We start from the raw sequence: 27,702 nt of genomic DNA on the forward strand, positions 1-27,702 counted from the left end.
ATGATTCTTCAAATATTTTCCAATTGTATTATAAACTTTGAAATATGCAGAATTGACTTCCTGTTTTACTGATATTATTTTCATATCAGCAATAGGAGAGGCACTTTTCCCTTGCATTAGGGTGGTTACTCATAAACACACGACAGCCGCCGAAAGCAGCCAAATTATGCCACCTGCCACACCACCTCGTACACGTGTCCTATCATCAGCCCTGGTGGCCATTTGATAATCAATAATTCAATAAAAAAATGCAGCAAATAGTAGCTTCCGGAAGCATCTCCCAAAAATATCACCCAGGATCCCACAGATTGGTACAAATATCTGTTCTAAAGGTCTCCTCGTGGTCTTTCTCGAACATTCCACATCAATATCAACAAGGCAAGAGAATCAAACTAAACCCTCCCCTCTACCACCCTTTTAAAGCACCGCCAACCACAGCCAACTCCAACTAACCTCTTCTCTTAATTCTCATTAGCGCCATTCTCCCTGGAAATCGGTTCCGGGCGGCTCAATTGAATCTTGAAGCTCGAAAACTCGATTGAGTAGGAGTGTTGTGGGGAGCATTTTCTTGTAGTTCTGTTTGGCGTTTAAAGATCTGAAATCGGTGGGTGGGTGGGGAAGATGGAGTGCAGTCAGGGTTCCCCATCTTATTATAGCGTACTGGGCATCGGCACTGATTCGTCCATTGAAGAAATACGCCGCGCATACCGCAAGCTTGCCATGGTATTCTTTCTCTCTCTGAGTCGGTGTTTACCACTTTTTACCACTTTCCTTCTTAATTTCTTTAGATTCTGTTTGGCTCTTGGGGAAGGATTAGTAAATGGCTACAGATGGCTTGCATCTGTAAGCAGTTTCTTTTAGTCTCTCTTCTCAGGTTTTTCCCAAGAACCAAATAGGGGGTTTTAGGTATGGTACAATGTTGAAGGTAGAATCATTGTGTTGTGTCAAATGTATGGGTGTAATTAATGGGTTTCTCTTCTATGCAGAAATGGCATCCAGATAAGTGGACGAGAACCCCTTCTGTATTGGGTGAAGCCAAGCGTAAATTCCAGCAAATTCAGGAAGCCTATTCAGGTAATATTTAATTCTTCAAATTCTTTTGAACAAGGATTTGGGTATACAGATTCTTCTCGATATGAGATGTGGTGGTAGCTCTCCTCCAATTTCACTTATAAACTTTTTTTGCCTCTTGCATTTACGTTGTATCCGAGCAGTCCTATCAGACCAGAGGAAAAGAACAGTGTACGATGCAGGCTTGTATAACCCTAATGAAGAGGAGGACGAGGTGGGTATCAATTTCATGTTGTTATTTATGCATTTACTCCCAGATTCTATCAAGATTTTAATAATGATCACTATTTTTCCTTTTTTGCTTCTCTAATCACAGGGCTTCTCTGATTTCTTGCAAGAAATGATATCACTTATGGCCAATGTCAAGAGAGAGGTAAGAATTTGCCATGTTTGCAGTGTTTTCTTTTTGTTTCTTTGTAGTTGTTATTAGTGCTCTCAACTGTGAGTGTTTTGCCAATGTACAGGGTAAGATCTACACTAGGGAGGAACTACAAAGTATGTTAATGGAGATGGTCCGAGACTTTGAGTCTCCTCAGCTGTTTTGTGGAGCCTCGATTTTTGACAATTCTCGCAGCATGAAGAGAGGTCGATGGGAAACGAACTCAATGGTGGACAGAGGTTCACGTGTCCATGTGTATGGGACCAGCAGTTAGTGCAGTTAAGGAGCTGGGCGGTAGCAGTTTGCTTTTAACAATCGAGTGTATGGCTTTGAAGGAGGGAGCTGATACAAGTTATGGGGCGGATCTGATTGATTGATAATCAAAGTTCCCATGATTTGTGGCTGTTTCCAGTATTTACTGGTGCACAAAAATGAAATTGTCAAAACACGAAAGCTGTAATAGAGAACCATCTTGATCGATCTGAGTCCGGAACTCAGTCCTCCGTTGTGTAAAAATTTTGAATGAGCTTTTTAATGGAACCACTTTGGGCTAGCTTGACTATGACTGTTGCTGGGATTTTTTCTTCTTTTTCAAAGATATTATTAAAAAATGGATGCTTAAAAATCGATACAAAAAAGTGGTAATTTTGATCGCTTATTTGTTTTCATTAAATTTATTTTTTATTTTGAACTTGGTTTTTCCAGACCCCCAAATGGGTTGGTACTGGCTCTCCATTGTTGAGACACTGCATATGTCCATGGTGGAAGTTCTCAGAGGACGTCCAGCATGGATTAAATTATAATAAGGGAAATGTCCAGAACCCCTGGATGTAGAGTAAACATGTGGTTGGGTTGTGACTTGTGACAAGCCTGCTCAGACTTAGATCTTGGCTTTCAGAAGCCTGTCCAAACTTTTTAAGGGCTTGGTTTGAGGTGCTCATCTTTGTGTGGGCTTTAGTTGGGCCGTAATCAGGCAGGTCAAACCTAAGGGTCCTTCAACAATCCATGGCAAAGATGCAGCCCAAGCTTGTCCCTTGTGGGAACACCCATCTTTTTTGTTGCCTCTTGATAGACGCACGCGCTAAATCTTTGCTTTGTTGTGAGTGTTAAATTTCTCTGAAGCTGATGATTATTTTATTGAAGGAAGGTTTTAAAGCAATATTTAAAAGCAATCTAAGCAATTGAATATGGTGGTTGACGAGGATGAAGACTAAGAGGAAAAGCATTGGAAGATACTAGAAGGTGGAGGGTGGGACGGGGGCCTTTTAACCAATTTCTTCTCATTCACTCGTCGGTTAGTGCAGATGCCATATTCCCAACCTTTTTTAATCTTTCATTCCTTCCACTCCAAGCCCTCCACCACAGTATGCGCCCTCGCTCTCCATATTGTTCTTAATCTAATGTATTGAATACATCAAATTTTGGCAAGACCCTTCTGCAGTGCTCCCATTGTCTTTTACTTTATTAATTTTGGATTTTAGATATGATTCTGGACGCTTTTAAGCATATGATTGGTGCTACCGACCACTGTGAGAGTGGCACTGTTAAATTTACAACTCGTTAAGTCCTAGGCTCAAGACCTCCGTGCTTGAGTTTAACCAGTCATTAAGGAAGATCAAGGGACCCAGTGGAGCTAAGCTAAGGCACATCCATGTCGTGTGGACTAGATAATCCTTGTGACATATTTACAGGTGGTATTATAGATTTGTCCCCCTCAAAACAGCCCCGGAAGGGGGAAGGGGGAAGGGGGAAGGAATCAATTTGATGATGGCATAAAATAATAGAAGATGAGTTGATAAGAAAAATGGGGCACTAGGCAAATGACAATGACCTTGAATTGAAATTTGAAACTCTAAATGTGAGAAAAATGATCTGCTGTCCATGACCATACATTTCTACTATGTGATGGAATCTAAGGAAATTGATAAGAGTTGTCCCAGATAATGACTAGCAGTTTTTGGTAGCGGGTGTTTAATGCTTTTCATTGTCCCGTTTTTTGGTCGGATTACTTATGGGCTGGCACACATGAAAGCAATACAGAGTGTATGGGGGAAACACATGTGACAGATCATGTTCCCTGAGATGTATAGAATCATGGATTATTATGGGTTAATTTCATTCCAAATGACCCTCGTACCCACCACGAGTTGACTCTAAATATTAGATACATATGCAGTCCTAATCTTTTGATGAGATGAACGTTATTCTAGATCTAATGTATGAAGGCCCATATGCAAGTATTTGTATGAAACTGATCAATATATATGCAGTCCAACATCATGGAACTATTCTGGTCTTGTTTGTTCCCGTTCTCTTGTGGACATCAAAATCAAGCTAGGCTCACAAAGAGAGCCGTTCGCAATAAATTTATTCTTATTGCTCTGTCGTGTAAATGATTTATATGAACAATAGTATATGGGTTCGATCTCAATTCAATCATATGCATTTTACTTCAATTGATATTCGATCAATTCATCTCGATACTGCGTATGCATTTAGAAAAAACACAGAGGAATGGCCCATGAGAGAGGCTGTCCAAAACCAGAATTCCCTTTCACAATCAGTTGAGCTTAATTTATCATTTTTTCTAGGCCTTTTCATAATAGCTTAGTCAGGTTGGAGTGATGCCATCTCCACAGGATAATCCTATAGCTACTCCCCAAATAAACAAATCCAGGGTGTCCATCAATGGCCTCTTCTGTTGATTCCACTGGTATCAAAGAAAATGAGTACGGAAAAGTGTGTCAATCCCACTTTGAAGAAACAATAATTTTTCTAAGTCTTTATCCCTTCTTACTCTCTTTCATTTCCCATCCAATTCCCATCAGGGTTCTCGAAATCAAATCATGCAAACCATCCTATTCTCAATACGTTTACACAAACACCTTCCATAATACATACTTTAGGAGATACGTAATGGTGCACTACTTGGACAGAATACAGTATAAAATGGCATAAGTGTATATATCAAGGGACCCACGATATGGAGCGTGCACATGCACTGTGATGTATTATCATAGGACAGGTCCATAAAATCATGCCCTAATCAGTCTTCGGGTCTTTGGTCTTGTTAAAGAAGGAACCCCTCATCACCAAACCCAAACAGACCCTTATTATTATTTTTTATTTGTTCTTTTTTTACATTTTCCATGCACCTAATAACGTAAGAAAAACGCTCCCACGGCTCTCTTCACCATCTACTTCTCTTCTTCCTCTTCAAAGTCACCCCTTCCGAGAAACTCAAACCCCACAAAACCAATCAACCAGGAGATCCATTTTCCGGCGATCCATCTCAAAATGTCGACAGCAACCGGCGCGTTCAATTCTCTGAAGCTGCTAACCGTGTTTCTTGTGGTTGCTGCTATTGCAACTCCAATTAATGGCTCCAATTCAAGAAAGCTGGATGAGAGCCCCGCGTCTGGATCGCCTGATGCGGGAGTCAAGTGCGGTGGATGCTCTTCGTGCCAGAATCCATGCAACCAAAGCCCTCCACCGCCACCACCGCCGTCACCGCCACCGCCTCCCAAGAAGCCACGGGCACCGTACTGTCCTCCTCCACCTCCACCACCTGCATCTTTCTTATACGTAACTGGCCCTCCCGGGACCTTGTACCCGATAGACCAGAACTACGGCGGCGCCAGCCGGAACTTCATGGTGGGGTTGCCAATTTTGGCTGGTTGCGGATTGTTGAATCTTCTTCTTCTGTAGTGAGTTCAGGGAAGGTTCAGATTTCAAGGACAGAATCAGAATTTTAGTGGAGAGGGAAAGTTAATTGAAGTCCCTAGTGTTGGTACTTTCCCTTATTTCAAGTGCTTCTTAATTTGAATAAGAATCTTGCTACTTTCTCCAATTCTGGTAAGGCGTACGATCTTTATGAGTTACAATTCTCTTCTTCTATGCTGTTTGTCCTATGGCTTCTTCATCGATTTCCTAACGTGAGCAGAAAATGCTTGAATTGAGATGAAATTTGTATGAAATTAAAGCATAAAGAAAGCCAGCCCACTGCCGATTATCTTCAGGTGAATCATTAAGTAGAGGCAGTAGCGACCAGCTTGTATTTCCACTGCCGTGTCAATTGCATACTCGTTTTCTATGAGCCCACCAATTATTGGGAATATGCTCATTTGCTTGTCTTCATTTTCACATGTGGCTGACATTTGTATGATGGGTTCAACAAATTTTTGGGTCTTATCCACCCCCGTCGGTAGAATTATTTTGTGCTTTGATCCTATCATAATTGAACTATACTGGGTCTTTAAATTATTTCGTTAAATTTGGTCATGTTTACTTGCATTTGATTTGGGACTAGGGCGTGTTAAATCAGAATGTAAGTTTTACCATCCAACCATAAAAAATATTATTTATGGAAACATGTGCCCATGTCGTGATCCTAGAATTTTTCTCCTCTTCCACACAAGGATACAAAATTTGGAACCTGTCCATATGAAACGTGGTGGGATAACATGGACTTAACTTTTTGGTTCAAGTACCAAACCCAGACCCCTCAAAGGTTATTGGTGTCAGAGGCTCATTCCTTTCTTATCAACCATGCATCGGCTGTCAGAGGATCGGATCAGCATCGGTTACACCAAACTGTGGGCCTCCATCTCTACTCAGTTGTGAAACGTGGACCCATTCATTGTTTTAGTGGTGTCATAACTCAGAAGTGATGGGTTAGGGTTAGGGTGAGGGTTAGGGTAGGGCCCATGAGTGACGGCCACATTGTGACAAGTTTGTTAACGTGGCTTGGGCTCTAATTTACTCTACCATGACGCGTCACTTTTGAATTTTCTACTTGGAATTATTGCAACATTTATCACTTTTGGTAGCAAAATAACGACCAGTCCATCCAATTGATCAGAGTATACCAGACCAGACCAGACCAGAGACCCATTATAGTCACACAAGTAGCTTTCACGTTAAGATAACTTTGAATCAAAAGGGTTGAGTTTGAAATATTTATTTTTCCAAAAATTTTATTTTTAAATTTTATAATGCCACATTTCACATTTGATGCCTTAAAATTTGGATCATAAGATGGTGGTTTTAAAAGCGTATTCCCATTGAAAAATTTAACTTTGAAAATGGGCATTCAAGTCCACTCTTTCATGTGCGTGCACATGAAGATAGGTTTAAACCTGCCCAACTTTGAACTAAAAAATCAGGAAAGATGTGAACATTCAAGCAAGATTTTGGAATTGAGGTTAGGTTTTAGACAGAAATTGGCTTGAAGCATCAACCTCATTTCTTTCCCAATTTAAATTTCGAAGTGAAAATTTTGAATTGAGTTTCAAGGGGTTGGCACAATCAGAAGCGTAGGGGTGGGCTGTGGAAGAAAAAACGACAACTTCTTGGCTTCTCATCCGCCACTGAAATGATGGGAAGTGCGTGCCCGAGTCGTCATGGTCTGCTTTGGGCAAAATTTGATGCCAATCCTGCAATAGATTATATTTTCTGGAAGCTTATGACTATATATTTTATGGGTTGATTCCCAGTCTGATGGTGTAACCACTACCTTATCCTATTCAAATCTAGGAGGGGAGGTATACTAGCTTGCAACAAAGTATTCGAAAAAGGTTAATTGGACGGTCCCGTTTTTCCTCTAAGTAGGGTGGTCCTTCAAGATTTTTTGCTCGGATGACTTTACCCCATAGAAGTTGATGGAAGACTCTAGCCCCTTTTTGAATCGTTGCGTATGTTCTAGAGCTAGCTGAAATCACATTTGAATAGGGATCAAGACCTGGGCTGAGATTGAAATCCAACTGGCAATAATTCTTCAGTTGAAAAACTTAGGCTTGACTTAATATTTTTTTTGGTGGGTGAAACTTAATGGGATCAAACCAACCAAAAATTTTGAAAACTTGGTGTGGTCTTCTCCTCCATTAAAAGTTCTAACGAACAAATTTTTCAGATCTCAAAAGCATAATTAATTTCCGGAAAATGACACAAGGGAAAGTGGCACCTTTCTTGTGCGTCTCACAGCGTCTTTGATTGACAATAATAGAGCACAACAGCCTGGATTGGTGATCAACCGAAGAGCAAAGGAATCATAAAGGCGAAAGTGAAATGAACTTTGTCTAAGATTGGGCACCAAGGGTCGTGACCAGGAACACGGAATGACTAAAAAGATAAGGTTAAAAAGTATTTAAGATTCTCCAAGAAAGTTCTACTTCTTGGGGCGTCACCGACCTTGACTTTGCCATAGACTTTGTATCAACCACAAATTCACAGCAACCCCTTCTCCAACAAACTTCTATATTTTCTCCCTTCTGGGGTTTCAGCCAGCTTAGAGATTTAATAAGAAAAAAAATACTTTCTTATATCTTCCGCCGTTAGAATCATGGACAGGTATAACAGATTACAAAAAGAAGACACTGAAAGAAAGAAATGATGATCCACCGACAAAATCAAATTTAGGACAAAGTCTTGCTTAATTTCACCTTTTGTAATTTCCGAACCAGATTTACACTTACTGCATCATAAGGGTCTGCCACTGCGCTCTGATTCAATAAAGCCTTGACGTGTGCGAGGAGTCGAGGACTGAAGCCACATGGCACTGATACTTTCCAACCATGCCTTTTTTTTTTTTCTTCTCTCGTTGCGTGTGGAATCAGTCTCGCGAATTAATCGAATCAGACGTCCGAAGTCAGCAATATTGACGCTTCAACCGCAATTTTTCCACTTGTCTCCGTTTCCATGATTTGATTCTCACAACCCCCTAAATCAAACCTGTCTTCCCATAAACACAACAAATACGACACATGAAGGAGGCTTTTTCGAAAGAGTAGGAAGGAAAATTCAGTCCAATCCAAGCTGAAAGGGATTTTCTTATGATAAATAATTTGAATTTCCTACTCGACGAGTTGAATACGATTTAAAGGTTTAATGGGTAGTATAAGATCCGTGAGCTTGGCAGGACGTCGTTCTTATCACACGCAGGCCACCAAGTCATTGTCAGTACTGATTTTTTGTGATGCCCCATCTTGATTGGTCCAGTTAACTCTTAGTCCTAACCCTACATGGTAGGTGAAAGAATGTATAGGCTTTCCTTGGTAGGTCCCGAACTTGTCAGAGTAAACGAAGACATTAATTTGCAGAGAACGCAATAATGTGACTAAGTATGAGCTGTGCATGCGTCTGTAAATAATAAAATTAAAATTAGTAAATAAAAATTTTCAATTAATCTATCAATTTTATTCCTTTTCCCTTCTTATTTACTTAATTAATTAGGTAAAGAAAATCAAAGGTGTTAGAAGTGCCACCTCATCTAGATGCAGTGAGGAATGTTGTAAAGTTGCCATCTGGTTTGTGAGAGCCATGCCATCACAAATTAAAAGGAGGCTCATAAACGGTCAAATTAATAGGTCATCAGTGACTCATCACCCACCTCATTCAACGACTCTTCGTCCTCCACTCACTCTCCATTCATTTCCTCACCCTAACCCTCTCCCTACTCTCAATTCTCACAAACATGGCCGGAAAACTCATCCCGATGCTCTCCACCCTCTTCTTCTTCTTCTCGATAATGCTCAACTTCCCGGAATACACCACTTCTGATAACGCCTGCTCATACCCATCATGTCTTTCACCACCACCTCCGGCAACCCAAACTGCGTCATCCTCATACCCACCCCCTCAATACTACTCTCCGCCAGCTGGATATTTACCATACTATCCCCCACCATCGTATGGTACCCTATATGCCCCGCCACCCCCTGATCCTATCTTACCTTATTTTCCCTACTACTACAGACATCCCCTTCATGGTGAGTCTTCAGCCACTGCTCTTCCAAGTTCAACGCTGGTGATTGCTGCCTCCAATCTTCTTCTTTTTCTCTTCTTTTCACTGGGTTAGTGCAAAATTTTTGTGGGGTTTTATGATGGATATTTTATAAAGTGATAATCAATGTAAGAATTGCAGTTTAGTAGTTTCAGCAGATGGCTTATGAAAAGATCAGATAGGCAGTACTGCGTTTGGCTGGTTACAGAATGGTGAAGCAAAAGGGATGAAGACAGCCAGAGGGTATAAAGTTTTTGTTTGGTAACGTAAATTTTTTTTTGTCTGAATCCTCTTACTAGAATTTTCTAACCCATATCCATTTGATCACATCATCTCTTTGGTGGCATTCAATTATTAATAGCGATCGAACTGAATGGGGTTCACGGGAACTTCATGATTCCATTTTTCCTTCTTAAAAGTTTTGGAAGACTCAGTCTGCCTAGTAACTTGAAATTTATTTGTAAAATTGTCTATCTATTGGGACAATGGATTAGAAGAATATATAACACAAAGCATATATGTCAGAAAAATCCCAGCCCGTTGGTTGACTTGTTACCTGAAGTGAGCCTCATATGTCTTCCATGTTGCTAGCTGGTCCACAAATTTCTCTAATGTCACATGATATGAAGCTATGTTTAAAGCACAATTCCCAGTCCCATAAAAAATAATTTTTTTTCTAAGAAAAAAAAAAAAGTTCTCATAAAATCCCAATCCCTGGATTAAAATATCTTAGGAGGCACTATTGAATGATTGATATTAAGAGGGGGCTATGGCATGCCTTCTTGAGGATATATTTAATGATAGCCTCTGAATGAGGCTGGACCAGGAACCCCCAAACCTCTGTCCACCACAGACAAGTTGGTTGATGACCCTTCTCCCTGTCTAATTTTACTATTTCTAAAAGCTTACAATGTACATGATCTTTTAATTGTGTTTCTAATTCTTATAAATATTAAACATATTCCATAATTTAAAATAAAAACGTGTTTAGTAATTAAGTAAAAATTAGGAAAAAAACTGATAATTTCAATGACTTTTTTTTATTAATTTTCAATCATTTTTCAATACTCATAAATGGGAAATCAACATTGTTGTTTTGATAAAAATAATTTGGGTGAGTTATGTGTATAGACTTCTCATTTTATAATTTATTTAATTATTTGGAAATATATATATATATATATATATTAGTTTTTGCTATCAAATTTTGAAAACAAAAGGTAAAAGCCCATTACTAAATATGATTTTCAAAGTTGTTCTAAAATTTTTAATTATGAAAACAAAATTGCAACCATTATTAGTAAATGATTAGAAATAGAAAATATAAATAAAAAACCATTTCTTTGCATTTCACTAATAATATTGTCAAATTCTAAAAAATAAAAATAAAAGTATTATAATAAAAAATAAGTTCAAAATAATATTCACAATAAAGTGAGAGTTTAAGCCTAGGAGTGACAAGATAACAAAAAAACCTATCTAATAAAGAAACTCATGAGTAGGCACCAGCCCTTCAAACCTAAGGAACACAAACCAATCATTCTGGGCATTGAAGGAACCATTTGCTGCATTATTATGCTTTGCACGTTCTGCTTAATTTTTGGACTCTAGTGTTATCTTTAGTTGCAAGTAACTAGCATCCAAATAAATAAATAAATAAATCATTAACTTTAAATCCTTTTTAAAAAAAAAAAATTAAAAAAATCACTTTTAGTTTCTTTCTAATTTTCTCTTTAATTTCCTTATATTTTTTCCAAAAACCAAACATAACTTATGAAATTATGCTCCTCCTATTTCTTAACAATAAATATTTTAGCCAATCCAGCATCCATCAGAAACAGGAGCTAACCGTTCACCCATCATCTTTGTTAGGCTTTAAGGGCCTCGTATGTTCATAATAAGCTTTCTGCAGACAATCATTAGCATCTTTATCAAATGCAAAAGTTTCCTAACATCTAATTATCACCTGTTATCTAACGAAGTAGTACAATTGATGGCATTTTCTAATTTCAGAAGATCTGTCTGGTACTTGCTGATGAATGATAGAATGAACTAACTTCTATCCATGTTCTACAATTAGGCAAGCGAAACTAGTAATTCTAAGTTCTAGCAACTAGCTGAAACAGAGCCAAGGAGCCGCTGTTATTTTCCATCCCGGCATCATCTTACATTAGATGCCGCATGCATGTAAATGTGGAATAGCGCAAAGAGTGATAATAATGAAGAGAAGTACTCCCCTCAGCTGTGAATTTTGATGATTTAGCCCCACCATGCCACTGGGGAAGGCATTCTCCTCATTTTGAACTCACCTGATATGCCCTGCGCTTTCACTCAAAAGGCATGGTAGTGAACGTATGATAAGGCCGTGATAGAACGTAACTTTAGCTAAAGGAGACAATGGATGGGAGCAAAGGGGAATGAATGCCTTTTCACCATGCAACACCAACTGCTAGATGACGCATACCTGAAACAGTGATGCCAATGTCTTTCATATTTTTCCTTACAATTCCAGTGCTGCTTCTCCCAGCTCCTGCATTATGCTTTCCCTCAACTCTCCCTTTTGTCACCTTACTAACTTCTGATACTCTATGTTTCTGCCCATTTGCATCCTTCTCTTGCTCTTTCTTCATTGCCAATTCATTTTTCACCACAGCTTGGTGGGGCCTGTTTCTGTTGGCTGATGGTGTCCGAATGATCGCTTTTGTGACTTGAGGTGGATTAGTTGTGTTTACAGATTCACTGGCAGATACTACTTGGTCAATTCCTGTATTTGGATACAATGGGAATCCTGCAGCAGCTCTACCCCCTGCACTTGATGACTTGATCTGTCGCTTAGTTGATTTGTTAATTGAGACAGCCTGAGAAACAAAAGATAAAATCACCAACATACAAGATCAATTTGGCTTTCTTGTCGACATTTGTACAAGTATTAAACTCATGACTGCTTAAATTAAAGACTATTTGGAGTAACAAAGGAAATAGATCCAATCAGTAGAGAAGCAGGGCCGAATTAATCAAAGGGATATGACAGAAAAAAGAATATAACAAAACATGCCATCCCTCAAAAATTCTCAAGCAGATACTTTTTTATGGATTCTAATTCATGTAGCAATTAAACCAAAAAGGTGTAAGAACAGTCAAAATGTTGATATTAACATAAGCAGTAGCTGAAGGCTGTTATTAGGCTCCTCCCCCAACTAGAATTTGAAATTCTTTTTTCCTACAAAGACACTTCTGAAGTAGAGGTTCTAACCATTTTTGACATTTGGACACATACTGAAATTCCAAGCAAATGTCAACAAAATGTGTCACCATCTAGGGCTTATTTAAATGAGTAAAAACGCTTTTAATCCATAGTGCTTTTGTTAATAGAACTTTCATTAGGAACACTATTAAGGAAAATCACTAGGTGTTTGGGTATAAACCAAAAAGTGCTTTTGATAGTGTTTTAGGTAATATGTTTATATAACAAAGTGATTTTTGGAAGAAGCCCCAATCAAGCGATTTTCCAAGAATCACTTGAAATAATTGTCAAGATTTTTAAAAATTAATTTTAGAATTTTCTCAAAGGCACAATTTTGTAAGAAAACACTTCCAAGCATTAGGACCTTCCAAAGTGACTCCTAAACGGCCTCTTATACACCTAGATGAAGATGCTGTGACAGAGTCACAAAGGACACACTATGATGATGCCCTTGGGGTCTGGTTCAGGTGCCAAGGGGTTAGGGTAGGGATAGGGGGTTTCTAGGTTCGATTCCTATGCTTTGAACCAAAAAGGACATATTCTAAGATGTTAAAGACTTTGGTTCTTTGTTTTTTCTTCCCCAAAGGTTTTCGCTCCTGCTTTTATATTTCTTCTCACTTTTAATCCTAATGTTTTAAGATATCAAAATGTCCAGAACAGATCCAGCAATTTTTTTGGAGTTCGGTTATGAAATTATGGAGAGCTGGGAATTTACCACACGTCCCATGAACTGAGACAATGCTATCATTTCTACATATCAATATAAAAAACTCGAACTAAAGAAAACGACGCTCAGAAGCAGAAATGGGATTTTAAGTGACAAAGGGATCATGGAATTTACCCAACAAATCTTTGATCAACTGGAGTCACTTTATTTTAGCTAAAAAAATTCATAAGTTGCTTCTTCTAGCCCTTGTATGCTTCACTATAATCGGCTATTAGGATAGCTATATTTGACTTTGGGCATTGCTAACATAAATAAGATCATGGATCTTATATAACCAGAATTTATATAAAGAGATTGGTCCATATAACCTTGAGAAAAGCCAGATAAAAGAAGAATTGAGTTTATCATCTCTACAGAAATGAAGGAGAAAAAATAAAAAGGAAACAAGATCCAATTGAATAACTGTGCTGGAATACGTCTATGAATTAATACGATCTGCCTATTTGTCAGACTCAAGGAAAATCTGGTTTCCTGATGACATCATAATGCCATGTATTTCAACCATGTGATGCAGGTATAGAAAGGCTGAGTTGTAGAATTTTTTACGCACATTGTTTCCATCTGGTGCTGGTGATACAGAATCATGATAGAAAGATGGCATTGGCGTTGCTTTAAAGTTGAGACTTCTCCGAAATTGTCTAATCTCAGCTTCTGTCCTCTCCTGCAAAATCATTTTGAACCAATAAATATCTACCTATATTGAGAGAGATATCTAGAAGATAGATTTCACTGTGAACTCATCATTGTTCGGGAACTGAGATTTATAAATATGTTAATAAATTAAAAAAGAGTAGATAAACAAATAAATCTTACAAGAAAAAATTACAAGCTTGACTAATATTATCGAAGTTTAATAGCAGTACTTAAGCTAATGTAGACAGCAAAAATATCTTTCCATCACTGAACGATGTATTGTATGATTAGTGTCTTTAATAACTTGGATACAGTCATCTTTTTTAAAAATTATGAGGTTCGTCAAAAAGAAAAAAATCAGCAAGCAATCTTAACATATAATAACATAAGGAGTTAATTGGATGATTCACATACCTGTGTCTTTGCTTGAATCTGGTTCATCTCAGCCTCCTTAGCATGCATTTTTTTCTCCAACTTCATAAAAAACTGCATCATGTGAGATGTGTTAAAAAAGTGAATAGAACTTTCATATCAGATACCTTAAAATAAAAGCCAAATTCAATTCAAAAGACCAGCATTGTTTGCTTGCCTCTTTCCTCCTCTCTGCTCGTTCATCACTTCTGAAATTGAAAATCGCAGGATTTGATTTCATATCTGCTTTACTCAAATTAACATTTCGCTTGAGCCTGCAAAACAAGAACCCTAAATCAGCATTCAGAATATCAAAAACCATTGTTGGAAGAATTTTTTATGATATATAAACCTGTATGATGTTTGACGTCCTCCTGGTTCAACCTTCTCTGATGCAGAAGTTTGGGTTTCAATTCCTTTCTTTGTCCTTAATTCCCTTTCATTGCTGCAACAACAAGAGATGCATATTGAGCACTGAACAGATGAAAGGCATAGATTTTCCATTTGCAAAAGCAATAAGTACCTTCTATTCTCTTGAATGATTTTTGCCTTTGAAGAACACTCAGAATCCTGTGCAAAAGAGGAAGAAGTAAATAACCAAGGAAATGTAAGGCATAATTGATACCTGGTGGGATAGAACAACATTTTGTCAATCATTGTTTTGGTATTATAAATCACAAATGAATGCTTACCTCTGATTTTAGAGTTCTGCATGTTGAACGAGTAGTTGAAATGGTGGTTTGTGCTGACAGCTTTTCTACTTTTGTCCTCTGTGGACTCTCTCTTCCCCTTCTACTTGGAATTTTTGCAGAATCTTTAGATGCATGATTGGAAATATTTCTCTGAACCTGAGTACCATTGATCTGAGACTTCAATCTGACCTTGGTAGGTTTGCTTTCTTTTGTACTCCTCGCCTAGAGTCAGTAAGCCAAGTGAAAGTTAGTAGGGATAGGATTTAATTTCTAACTGAAAAAAAAAAAAGATCATTCATAGCACACCAGTGCATGAACATCTCTAGATATTACATTATATTATTATTTTTAATTCCTATGTATTTACTAAGAAGGAACTATAATCTAAAGATAAGAATGCACAAGTATAACAAAAACTAATATCCTTGATAAATGGCACCTTTGGAGAAGCATTTAGCTGATATTCAAAACTAGTACTATCATCTTTCCCTGTTCTCTGAGTATTAGGAGACAGATTGATGGCTTTTGATAGTTCATCTACATTTACCACTTCACCATGGAGGCCCTGTTTTACTTCTATCTTGGGTTCAGCATTAACAAGAAGTGATTTGTTGCATCCAGCTTCAGTTTGATGTGTCTCCTCAGGCTCAACCTGTTTAAAAACATCGTCCTCGACAACATTGGTATTGTTGAAAGCAGGCTCCACATGAAACTCAGAATGTGAGATTACTGGATCCTGTCTTTCACATTCTGTCACCTCACAGTCTCCATGATGACCTGAGCCACCAGAACTCCCATCAAAGTTAGCAAAGTGGATACCTTCCTCATGCTCAAATTCTTCTCTGTAACCTATGTTCTCCATAACATCATTTTCACTGGTTTGGTATTCAGTCCCAGTTTGGCACTCAGATAAACTCTGACTAAGAAGAGCCCTCTTCTTGAAGTGAGCTTCAAAATAAGCTTTCTTCTCAGTAACTGAACCTGGTTTCGAGTATTTTTCAACTTCTTCAAGATATCTATTATGTGAGAAGGAGGACCTCCTTTCCCAAGATAATGATTCAGTTTCAAACCTTCCAAATGAAATAGAGCCTGAGTGCAAGGAATCTGCCTGCACATTTTGAACAGAGTGTATATTAAAAAAGGAATACATGAACAATTAAGTCATTGAGGTAAAACAATAGACTAGCCCAGTTTCTAATCATCCAGCCATGTGCTCATACAAACTGTGTAGAAATATTTCACTTTATATTAGTGCTTCAGTTTGTGATCAATGTGGATATTTGTGTTTTGAGTCCCTCTGAGGTGCTATGATCCATTACCAAATTCTACAAGTTCTCAAAAAAATTAAGGAATTATAAGTGAGCTTTACATTAAAGCAGCTTTAACAGCTTTCATCATATGTAATTAAATGACAAAGGTATTACTCACAAATAAAGCAACTGTTATGGTCCTTATGGATAATGTCCAACTTATCAGTTAATTGCCCAACTACTTCCAATATGATAACAGATGTTCCCTTCTCCTAATATGATTGTTTTTCTGATTCAGCAGCCATGGTCTGGTTGGAGAAAACATACCTTCTTCAGAATCTAAGGCTTACTACGAATATGAATGTAATCTTAGGTTGCCAACTCCAAAAGCTTCATAAGCTTGATTATGGGTTCCATAAGGCACAACAACCACACATGGAGACAGAGAATAAGCAGGTGCTAACTTCTTCAGCCAGCATCCCAATTTCAAGAGTTAGTATGGGGAAGCCCATGTTTGAATAATTGGCTCTTGGAATTTTATTGGTTGAGTTACAATTTACCACTTATGAATTAGATGGTAAGTAAGAGGGGTTAATGTTTTCTTAGAGTTGGAGTAGCTTCAAGATTTAGGTAAATTTCTTTGTGGGAAAGCAACCTAGTTGCTCTTCGATGAAACTAGTATTTTAGCTCTCTAGCACTCACAAAAATAATTATGAACTTTCATTTCTTATCATCCTTTAAATGTGAATCTAATCAAAATTCTTCTCTGTCCAATCCCTGCCGTTTAACATTTTTGCCCTCTACTTGAAAAGTTTCCTGAATTTGTCACTACAGAGTGAATGCAAACAGAAATGCAAGGCATGCACATGTTGGTATTTATGCACACAACCCAACATTAAAGTTGTAATATCCATTCTTTTTACTCCCATTCTACACATATACATGACTATAGTGCATATAATGCAAATGCTCACAAAGGTAAGCACAATATTAGTAAATTAAAGTTAGAAATTTACAGAGAAAAGAAAAAAAAATATGAGAAGATAAAATCTACAGGAGGCTATGATGGGGTAAACTCCTTAAATTCTTTGTTCGAGGAGGAAGGGCAAAATCAAATTACTTTAGTAGGACTTTTGCAAAATTTTATGGGCCATGTTTTAGTAAATTTAAGGGTTTGTAAATTGCATAACCATCAAAAAGGCAATTTTAAACTTTGGACCCTGGACCCCTCCTTGGATCTTTTTGTTAGAATAATCAGAGGACAACCTCAAAAAAAAAGGCAATGATTCATCTGATCAACCAATGGATCAATACATAAGATATCTTTTCAAAAGTCAGGTAGAAATTTGGACAACCTCCATGACATGAAATGTTATTCTGTTCATAGGTTGTATTAATAAATTTAAAAATAGAAATAAAAATAAAAAATTCCATCTTTCACAAATCCTCAATCCATATACCATAAGAAATGCGATAAAGACACATTTAAATTGTATAATCATTTTGGAATCAGCACATCTTAAAAAACAATTTCGGACCCATTACACGAGCATCTAAAAAGCATTCCACCTATCGTGCCAAAACAAATCGGTGCAGTGTACTGTGCACAGCCGATCGACAGTGCAGGTAAGAACTAATCAACTATTCATTGATAAACACTGAATTCTTAGTTTATGCTGATAGTGAATCAAATTATACAATAATGGACTGAAGTACATAGAGATCACGTTACAGTTAGATCCCCAAAATATGAAGCCGGAAAAACAAAACCTGAAAGTTAAGGCTAAACGGCTCTTCGATCTCTCTTGCCATAATCAAGCACCAAACATTGCCTAAACACTAAACACCACTCCCTGTACTCACAGAAATTAAAACTAAAATCAAAATGATTTGAAACAAATCAATGTATGAAAATAAGAAAGCGTCCAGTCAGATCACCAAAAAAAACTGCCGAAATTCTTCAAAATATTCAGAGAAAGAGATCAAAAGAGGGCAGTCGGATCTTCGAGAATGAAACGACTCTAACCAATGGAGTAGGCGTGGATGTAAAGAGCAGGAGTTCCTCTGGTACGCAGATCTTCCTCTTCAGAGCTGCGTAACTGTTGAGTGCGTAGTGTAAAAAATATAATCAGATGCTCAAAAGGTGCATCGACCGTCATGTGCGCGCCCTTCTTTTTGTCCTGTTCTGCACACTTCATCTCTAATCCAACGGCTCGGGAATGAGGAAGGCGTCCGAATCGGAGGGTGGACATGTAGCAGTGTGCGTTCCCACGTGGCGGCCGCCCAAAGTGTTGACTTTCCACCACTGTCTGAAAAAGGCGACACGTGATCAGCTGAAGGAGGAAGGAGGAAGTAGATCTGCGAGAAGAGAGATTGAGCGTTGGATGTGTGGTGGTCTGGCAGACGAGGAAAGCAAACCCACCAGCGGTGGATCTGATTTGCTTTGGGGTGTGTCTAGACTCTAGAGTGAATGATAAGGGTAATGGATTGGCTCAATGATAAGGGAGGATAGATTCAGAGGGGTCCATATGGATCTTAATAATTTCTCTTTTTTGTGCATGTGGATAGGGCGTGGCTGTCGCACGCGCACCACGCCCGACACCGTAACGCTGTTGGCCCCCCCACGCCTCTGTGAGCCCCTTTGGGAATTGTTGTGAATGCTTGGACCCCTGGACTTCACTTGGAATAAGTCAAGAAAAATGAATGAGTTGAAAGCAGTTGAAAAAAATAGGTATATTGAAATTCTAGTCTATTTTTTAATGTTCTAATTAGGTACTCATTCTGTTGGTTACATAATTGAACTTTATGAAAGTAAAAGAACGGCACACTTGACATGGTTCAAGTGGTTTGAAAATTGTTTTGTAAATTTTAATTATTTATAGATATTTTTAAACATAAAATAATAATATATAATAAATAATTAATTATAATAAATTTAATATAAAAATAAATATATGATGAACACATTTAGAGATTTAGGACATAAAATTTTTTATATCCTTGTTAAATAAAATATTCATTTATTTTATATATTTTATTTTATTTTCATATTATTTTATTATTTATATTTTAAAATTTTCATGCAAAAATCATATTTAAGCATTATAGTTTTAACTTTTGTTTTATAAATTTAACCGATCTAAATCACAATTGAGATTTAGGATATAATTTTTTTTCTTTTCTAAAATGTTTAATATTTTTAATTAAAGAATATGAAAATTTGGTTGTGATTCTAACATTTTGCTTTATTAAAATTTTTAATTTTAAATTTATATTTTTCATATAAAAAATTGTATTTAATTATTTATATTATTTTTTAAAATTTTTATTAAAAATTAAATTTTTTGTATACTGATATTGTATATTAATCAACACAAACATAAAATAAAAAAAAATAAAAATAAAAAGTAACACTAAAGTGTAACACACTTTCGCGATACTTTTAATATAATTTAGTGTTACTTTTTTCAAAAAAAAATGTGGTATTTTCTTTTCCCAAAGTTATGTTTATTAATGGGCAACTTCATTATACAAAAAATTTAATTTTTAATAAATTTAACATAAATTATTATATACAATTTTTGTGAAAAAATATGTTTTATTTATATTTTATATGAATATATTTTTTAAATTTTAATAAAGCAAAATGTTATCACCACAACCAAATTTTTATCTTTTTAAATAATATTAAACATTTTAACTAAGAAAAAGGTTAAAACTATGATTCAAATAAAAATAATAAGTAAAAATTTAAAAATCATGATAATTGATTTTGATTTTCATATGAAATTTTTTTAAAAAAAATAATAGAAACAATAAAATAATATGATAAAAGTATTTTTCTTTAATGATAAGATTTATCAAATCAATAAATATTTTATTTAATATGATATATAAAATCTTATATTCTAAATCTCTTTATACATTGATTTTTTCTCATTAATTATTTATTATATATTATTATTATTATTATTACTATTATTATTGTGAAACCAATGTTTGGTTAATCTTGATTTTAATGATAACAAAACAAGGTTTAGAACTAATGATCATATTTCAAGTATGATTAGGCAAAACAATTTCCAAAGTGGCAATCACAAAGACAAATCATGCCAAGGAGAAATCATGAAGAAGAAGACCACCTCAAAGAGAAGAGTTTTTCAAGACCCAAGCTTCATAAGATCTTTTTGTAAGGTTATTGGTGCACTAGGACTTTCATGCATTTTATTATTTATTTATGCACTAAAATCATCTAAGAGTAATATTGTTTTAAATATCTTTAGAATTGGATGATTTCATGTTTTCAACTAAAACCTTGTGTTAAATGATTTTCAAACTTGTGTTAAAAGGTTTTAAGTTGAAAAATGTTAGGTGTTGAGACAAAAAATGGCTCAACCGGTCGATCGGTTGTGCTCGTTCGGTCGAGGACCGGTTGAGGGAGGCCAAAAAGTTTATCTCTCTCCCAGTGGTCTTCTCTTCCCGGTCAAGGTTGAACCTTAACCGGTTGAGGTCTAGTCGAGGTTCAGTTGAGGCCCAACAGTCACCTGTCAAGCATTTAATACTAACAGCTAGTCAACCGGTCGACCCCTAGCTCAACCGATCGAACCCCAAATGGCTAGTTTAGTTTTTCTCTTCTATAAAAAGGCTTCAAACTTCATTGTTTAGTGAGCTTAACCTTCTCAAATCTTTCTTGATTATATTTGAACCTTGGAAGAGTATTTTTTAATGCACCATTATTTAAAAATTTGCATATCTTTAAGGCACCATTCAATCCTAGTTTTTCATTGTATCATTTGAGCTTCGAATTCTTGTGTTAAGATTTTTGAGAGATCATTTTATTTGTAAACCTTTGAAAGGAAGTTTCTCAGGTATGAGGTATCACTTGAGGGGTTGTTCAAGAGAGAGAGATCTCTTGAGAAGTATAAAAAATGCTTGGAGCCAAAAGTCTAAGAGAATGAATTAGAACCATAATCTAATTGTATTGCTTGAAGGCTTGGTTTGGAAGTCTTGGATTAGTGGAGGTCTTGAGAAGTATAAAAAAAGTAGGGAAGTCTTCAAGCTTAGGATTGAAGCTAGAAGAGAGTGAATGTAAGCCAGGTTGCGCCGAACCACTATAAACTCTTGTGTTTGATTTCTCTCTTCCCTACTTTTTATTTTATATGCAATTGTCTTTATATTGCTTATTATATATTTGTATATAATTGTCTCTTCATTCACATAGTTTAAATTTGCGAAAAAAGATCATCACTCTATTCACCTCTTTCCCCTTTAAGGCGGTTACCATAGGTTGGATTAGTCTAAAAATCATAATAATTATTATTATATATTATTATTATTATATGTTTAAAGTGTCTCTAAATAATTAAAATCAATAACTATGAAAAGGTAAAAAAGTGAAGAAAAAAATAAAATTTTAAAAAGGGTTGATTATTTTCTGGGTAAAATGAAGAAAAAGGAAAAATAATGAAAAATAACGTGGGATGTTGATTAACCACGTGTCAATCTTAAAGGTAATTAGCAACTTTTGATTTGTCATTTCAAGGTTAAAAAAATAAAAAATAAACATGGGTGAATCCATCTAAAAGAAAAAAATAAAAAACAATTTTAAATTTTTAATAAAGTTACTATTTGAATACATGTTTATCATATTACCTTTTAAAAGTTCTTAAAAAATCTATATTTGGTAGGCAATGTGCCTTTACATAGTTTACCCAAACAAATTTCTTCAATTAATTTTGTATTATATATAATACAAAAATAAATAAATATTTATTATTATTTTAATTATTATTCATAATATTATAAAAAAAAACTATTAAAAATACATTAAATTTGTTTTAAAAAACAAATTATTTTTAGAATAAATTTATTAAAAAAAACTATTTTCTATGAAAAGTTTACAAAAGATATATTCTAAATTAAAAAATAATTATCCAATAAGTCCAAAGTTATTTTGTTAAAAGTTTATCCAATATACTTTCTAAGTTATAAACCCATTTTTAATTTTTTTTTTTTTGAATTCTCTAGCATTTAATGGTATGCTAATGGAAAGTGACTCAAAAAATATTTTTTAGTTGATTGAAAAGTCATTCATAATTTCCTATGAATTTGATTATAATTAGCTTTTAAATAAAAATAAATTTCCAATTAAATCTTACTTTGAAAGTTTTCTTTATTGTATCATTTATGACAATCTTATACTTAGCATTATCTTATTCACTAATTGGTTGTGATATTAAAACTTTTCAATTTCATCCAAAAAATTTTATTTTCAACTTGTTAAATTATTTTTAAGATTAATTTCATCCCACCCCCTTGGATTTAGCATAAATGCTTTAAATCATTATTTGTTTAAAAATTCCTCTATTAACATCTCTGTAAACATATTCCATATATAAAATTTAATTTTCAAAGAATTATTAAATACACCTATAAGAGTGCTATTTTATAAAATTTAAAACCAATATTAGTCAAGGGAATTTACAATCAACTTTAGGAGATTTTAGTAAAATTAATCCATTAATTTACTAGAATACTTCGAAGAAAAAAGTAGCATTTATCAAGGTTGTTTTTCTGATGGACTGTAAGATGTAAATGTGAGGCAACGTTTGAAGGTGATTTTAGAAAGCATTTATAATATTTTTAACACTTGAATAATAAAAAATTTAAAGTATTAGAAATATTAAAAATATTTCCTATAATTATTACCAAACGAACTTTTAGAATGCATCAGTGTTTTTATTCAAAATATTTTTAGTAAGAGTGTTTTATCCGAAAGTGTTTTTAGAATAATTTTATATTAAAAATATGTTTGGTAGTGATTTTAATTTAAAAGATGTTTTTTTTACAAAAAAAAAAAGAAAAAAAAAAGTGTTTAGTAAAACTTAGGAAATATTTTTAAAAATCTCAAAAATCGTTAAAAAATCACTTATAGTATTTTATATATAAAAAAAAAAACACTTAATAAGTGATTTTCTATGACTCCTAAAGGAAAAATGAGTCTGTGAAAAACTGAGTCTGGGGCCGAGGATTGGGTTACTTATTTAAAAAGTACGGTGATAGACCGGAACACCCCTTTAAGCCCTAAGAATTAGGTCTCTACTAAATAAATTAAAACAAGTGTGACAATTGATTGATTAATTGTGGATACCGAATAGTGATCAAGAGTGTGAAAGCAAGACACGCATGATAACAAATAAATAGATAAACACAATTGAGTATGAGGTGTACCTTAGTTACAAGCTGAGTGCTATCATAAAAGACAATGTTAATGCATAAATACAAGATAATCGCATGCATGTCATAGAGTGAGACAAGTTAATAAAACAATATTCATTAAGCATAACAATTGATAATTAGAAGAGAAAAAAACTCATATGTAGGGCCTCCGCCAAAGCCCAATTGATTTTGTTATGAATTAATTCTTATAAATTTCATTATTTTGGAATTATGAAAATTTATTCATTTTTATATTCAAAATTTTGAAAATGGGAGTTTTGAAAATTAAACTTGAAATTTGGAATTTTGAAAATTTATTTGAAAATGAAAATTTTGTAAATTAAATTTAAGAATTAGAATTTTGGAAATTAAATTTGAAAGAAATTGGAAATTTGAAAATTATTTGAGAATTGGAGTTTTGAAAATTAAATTTAAGAATTGGAGTTTTGGAAATTAAATTTGAAAGAAATTGAAGTTTTGAAAATTATTTGAGAATTGGAGTTTTGAAAATTAAATTTAAGAATTGGAATTTTGGAAATTAAATTTGAAAGAAATTGGAGTTTTGAAAATTAAATTTAAAAATGTAAATTTTAGAAAATTATTTGGGAATAAAATTTTTAAATAAATTAAATTTTAACGTTAAAATATGAAGAATTAAGAAGGCCAAACACTAAGGGTGGGCATGCATTTCGAGAAAACACAGTAGCCTTGACCTCAACAAAGGTTTCACATGGTGGCAAATGATTTATTAAAATTAGACTTATTTTAAAATAAAGAAAGAAAGATTGAAGAATTAAAATCATTTGAAAACAAAAAATTTTGAAAATCCATTTTTGGAAGCAAGCATGAAAAAGAATTGGGCTTTGGAAATGAACACAGGAGAGTGGCCATGTGTGGTCTCTGCATTTCATAATACGTACTCAATGCTTCCTCATTACAACCATGAAGTGCATAACCTGCAATAATGGAATTCCATCATGTTGTGGTCTTCTATGACATTTCATCAAACAATCATGTGCATTAGTCATCATCCCATATTTTACACGCATTTAACAAAACCCTGTTACTCAAATACTCATCTAGATTAAACCCACTATTAATCATGTAATTGAACACCTTTTTAGCCCCTCTAATTGATTTCAACCCAATAGACGCACTCACTATGCATCACACGTCTTGCTACCCATGTCATAAACACCATTCAATTCTAAAATTTCAAATTATTCAAGTGTCTCTATTGAATGGAAACAAACGTCAAGAAAAAAAAAAACTTTCTCTAAAAATGTCATCAACTGAGAACAAATGTGGAAAGCCACAGTTACTTCGGGTATGATCCAATGACATATTCTGATTAGAGACAACGGGATATCTATGTTGGGTTTCCAAAAAGAACAACAAAACACACACGCAAATAGCTGAACACTAATGCTCCATTTTTCATAAGGATAGATAAATTCAGAGCCGAGTTCAACATATTTGCACCAAGAAGAAACCAAGATCAACAGGAAATAGAGTAGAACAATCTGAAAGGGAAAATGTAAAGAATGTTGGAACCGTACCTAGACCAAAACGACAAGTTCCGAAGAGACTCCTCTCTTCGGTTATTTTTCTTACGGTCCTCTCATTCCGCTCATAACTATCCTTTTGCTCTGTTTTTTTTTTTTTTAGCTTCCCCGTCCCTTCCTAACTAATTGCTCCTCACATTTTCCTCTCAGTCCAGCTATCTCTTTCTACAACTCTCTTTCCTTACAGCTCTTCAGCTGCTGCTACTCTCTATCACCCAGCTCTTACCCCTCTCTGCTAAAAAAAAAAACTCTCACCGAAAAGTCCCCTCTCTACTTCTCTTCCCAGTTGATAATCTCTCCCAAGAAACCTTGTCTTTCCACAAGCTCACCGTTCAACTCATTTTTTTTTTCCTTGTTTAAGCTCTCTCTAGGAAAACCTCTCATCTCTGAATCTCTCTCCAGCCTCTCCCTGGTTCTCTCCTCCTTTTCCCAAATCTTTTCTTCCAAGCTACCCAAAAAAAAAACAAAACGTTTCCCCCTGTAACGGCCTGCAGCAGCTTTCCACCATCTTCCCAAACGATCTCCATAATATTCTCCAGCACATGTTGTTAGGAAGTGTCCCAAATTCCTAATTAGTATAGATTCCTTTTTGTAAAGAATATTATATAGAATATTTCTAGGTTGATATATTATTGTAATATTAGACTTCTTTATAAAACAAGGAAGGTTGTTGGAAATATCTCTATAAATATTCTAGGTCATGAGGGGAAAAAAGTTATGAGATGGAGATGGGGTATAAAGACTATACAAGGTGGATAGAGATGTGAGGAAGAACGGGAGGTACTCAGTGGAGCGAGATGGCTCGTAGCAAGGTATGGATACAAGGAGTGGGGAAACATGGGATGTTTCGGGAACCCAATAGTTGTATCTGGTTCTGTCCTCTATAATATTCTCTATTGTATAGTGGAATCATTATCTCTCATCCGTGGACGTAGGCATGGTTGGCCGAACCACGTTAAAACCTCGTGTACCATATGTGTGATTGTTTTATCTTTGTGTTCTTGAACTAACATTGTTAACATCAAAGCTTTCGCTGGCACAACAACTGGTATCAGAGCTTGGGTTGAAGATTTTTGGAAGAGCAAAAGATCACAAAGCACACAAGATGAAAACAAAAAGAATTTTCACTGAAGATGGAGTTGATTGCTCTTTCGTGGTGATATGATACAAAAAGGTTTGTGTCATGGAGAGATTGAAGATTAACTTCATGGAATTTGGTCCAAGGTGGAGATTGTTAGGAAGTGTCCCAAATTCCTAATTAGTATAGATTCCTTTTTGTAAAGAATATTATATAGAATATTTCTAGGTTGATATATTATTGTAATATTAGACTTCCTTATAGAATGAGGAAGGTTGTTGGAAATATCTCTATAAATATTCTAGGTCATGAGGGGAAAAAGTTATGAGATGGAGATGGGTCTGTAGAGATTATACAAGGTGGATAGAGATGTGAGGAAGAACGGGAGGTACCCGATGGAGCGAGATGGCTCGTAGCAAGGTATGGATACAAGGAGTAGGGAAACATGGGATGTTTCGGGAACCCAATAGTTGTATCTGGTTCTGTCCTCTATAATATTCTCTATTGTATAGTGGAATCATTATCTCTCATCCGTGGACGTAGGCATGGTTGGCCGAACCACGTTAAAACCTCGTGTACCGTATGTGTGATTGTTTTATCTTTATGTTCTTGAACTAACATTGTTGGCATCAAAGCTTTCGTTGGCACTACAACTGGTATCAGAGCTTGGGTTGAAGATTTTTGGAAGAGCAAAAGATCACAAAGCACACAAGATGAAAACAAAAGGAATTTTCACTGAAAATGGAGTTGATTGCTCTTTCGTGGTGATATGATACAAAAAGGTTTGTGTCATGGAGAGATTGAAGATTAACTTCATGGAATTTGGTCCAAGGTGGAGATTGTTAGGAAGTGTCCCAAATTCCTAACACATGTCGTTCTCTGATTCCTCAAGAAAATATTACTACCAGCCTACTCCTTCATGCACATGCTGTCAAAACTTCGTAAAAAATGTGCTCCTAAAAATAACCCAAAACTTAGACCAAAATAAGGGTCTATAGGTCACCATTCCTATAGTCCTATGGTTAAAAAAAATTTGTACCCATACTAAATATCCCATTTTGATGAGAAATGACAAGTTGCTTGAAGTAATAAGATATTTTCAAATTCCAACAACTAATCGAGATTAATTCTCAAATCAATTAAGTGATTTTTTTTATTTGGTACAAAAATGGAGGAACATATAGGTTGAGTGAATATATGCAAACTTTATTATCATTTAGTAGTTCTTTTCATGGTTTTAAAAATCGGACTAGATTGGCCGGTCACAATTCTGGTTCGACCGCTTGCCAATCACGATTCCGGTCTAGTTCGACCATTTGGACCAGAAAGCAATCGAACCGGAATTGAATCGTTTGAACCGATGGTCCGACCTTCGGACCCGACAATTCATTTTCTTTTCCCTTCCCCGTGCGGTTGGTACTCCCATTGTCGCTTAGAGCGTCGTCCGACCGACAACGGTACCTCTACTGTCGCTTGGAGCGTCATTCCGCCGGTAGCACTCCTGGCGCTGGGAACCCCACTCCACCTCCCCTCGTCGCGCACTGAAAAGTCTTCCCACCCCGCCCCCAAAACGTTACAAATCTCGTCGTTTCGTCAGTAACACCCAATGCCACCTCCCAACCTTGCCCCCAAAATGTTGAAAATCCCAGTCGCC

The 27,702-nt window shown here is 35.5% G+C and overlaps 3 protein-coding genes and 1 long non-coding RNA gene across 5 annotated transcripts; 2 read left to right on the forward strand and 2 right to left on the reverse strand.

The window, feature by feature from the left end:
* Window positions 1–421: 421 nt before the first annotated feature.
* On the forward strand, window positions 422–2,012 carry LOC117919344 (chaperone protein DnaJ-like). The gene is made up of 5 exons (XM_034836522.1): window positions 422–723; window positions 987–1,074; window positions 1,215–1,285; window positions 1,388–1,444; window positions 1,536–2,012. Exons 1-5 carry the CDS (start codon window positions 622–624, stop codon window positions 1,722–1,724), a joined length of 507 nt encoding a protein of 168 aa, XP_034692413.1. The 5' UTR covers window positions 422–621; the 3' UTR covers window positions 1,725–2,012.
* Window positions 2,013–4,512: 2,500 nt separating this feature from the next.
* On the forward strand, window positions 4,513–5,713 carry LOC117906444 (leucine-rich repeat extensin-like protein 6). The gene has a single exon (XM_034819829.1). It carries the CDS (start codon window positions 4,748–4,750, stop codon window positions 5,156–5,158), a length of 411 nt encoding a protein of 136 aa, XP_034675720.1. The 5' UTR covers window positions 4,513–4,747; the 3' UTR covers window positions 5,159–5,713.
* A 2,030-nt stretch (window positions 5,714–7,743) lies between these two features.
* On the reverse strand, window positions 7,744–9,006 carry LOC117910861. The gene is made up of 2 exons (XR_004650814.1): window positions 8,713–9,006; window positions 7,744–8,587 (listed from the first exon to the last, which is right to left on the reverse strand). It is a non-coding gene; the product is annotated as an uncharacterized LOC117910861 (long non-coding RNA).
* Window positions 9,007–11,061: 2,055 nt separating this feature from the next.
* On the reverse strand, window positions 11,062–18,606 carry LOC117918374 (protein WVD2-like 7). Of its 2 annotated transcripts, none has more exons than XM_034834985.1 (10): window positions 18,214–18,606; window positions 17,958–18,040; window positions 15,377–16,045; window positions 14,938–15,159; window positions 14,769–14,815; window positions 14,598–14,690; window positions 14,424–14,520; window positions 14,249–14,320; window positions 13,752–13,862; window positions 11,062–12,088 (listed from the first exon to the last, which is right to left on the reverse strand). In XM_034834985.1, the coding sequence occupies exons 2-10, from the start codon at window positions 17,997–17,999 to the stop codon at window positions 11,660–11,662; spliced, it is 1,782 nt and encodes a 593-aa protein (XP_034690876.1). In that variant the 5' UTR covers window positions 18,000–18,040; window positions 18,214–18,606; the 3' UTR covers window positions 11,062–11,659. The 2 variants fall into 2 exon arrangements, with proteins under 2 accessions (XP_034690876.1, XP_034690868.1); XM_034834977.1 differs by having other exon boundaries at window positions 17,958–18,041; window positions 18,128–18,606.
* Window positions 18,607–27,702: the final 9,096 nt, after the last annotated feature.

The sequence above is a fragment of the Vitis riparia genome, chromosome 1, assembly GCF_004353265.1.
Source record: "Vitis riparia cultivar Riparia Gloire de Montpellier isolate 1030 chromosome 1, EGFV_Vit.rip_1.0, whole genome shotgun sequence".
Classification (NCBI taxonomy): Eukaryota; Viridiplantae; Streptophyta; class Magnoliopsida; order Vitales; family Vitaceae; genus Vitis; species Vitis riparia.

What these genes read in the sequence shown, in the direction of transcription:
- LOC117919344 (XM_034836522.1), top strand. Translation starts at nt 622, where the DNA reads ATGGAGTGCAGTCAGGGTTCCCCATCTTATTATAGCGTACTGGGCATC. An exon ending in AATTCAGGAAGCCTATTCAG is followed by an intron (nt 1,075 to 1,214) that starts GTAATATTTAAT and finishes GTATCCGAGCAG; the next exon opens with TCCTATCAGACCAGAGGAAA. An exon ending in TGGCCAATGTCAAGAGAGAG is followed by an intron (nt 1,445 to 1,535) that starts GTAAGAATTTGC and finishes GCCAATGTACAG; the next exon opens with GGTAAGATCTACACTAGGGA.
- LOC117906444 (XM_034819829.1), top strand. Translation starts at nt 4,748, where the DNA reads ATGTCGACAGCAACCGGCGCGTTCAATTCTCTGAAGCTGCTAACCGTG.
- LOC117918374 (XM_034834985.1), bottom strand. Translation starts at nt 17,999, where the DNA reads ATGGCAAGAGAGATCGAAGAGCCGTTTAGCCTTAACTTTCAG. An exon ending in ATCATTCAAGAGAATAGAAG is followed by an intron (nt 14,691 to 14,768) that starts GTACTTATTGCT and finishes TTGTTGTTGCAG; the next exon opens with CAATGAAAGGGAATTAAGGA. An exon ending in GGACGTCAAACATCATACAG is followed by an intron (nt 14,521 to 14,597) that starts GTTTATATATCA and finishes CTTGTTTTGCAG; the next exon opens with GCTCAAGCGAAATGTTAATT.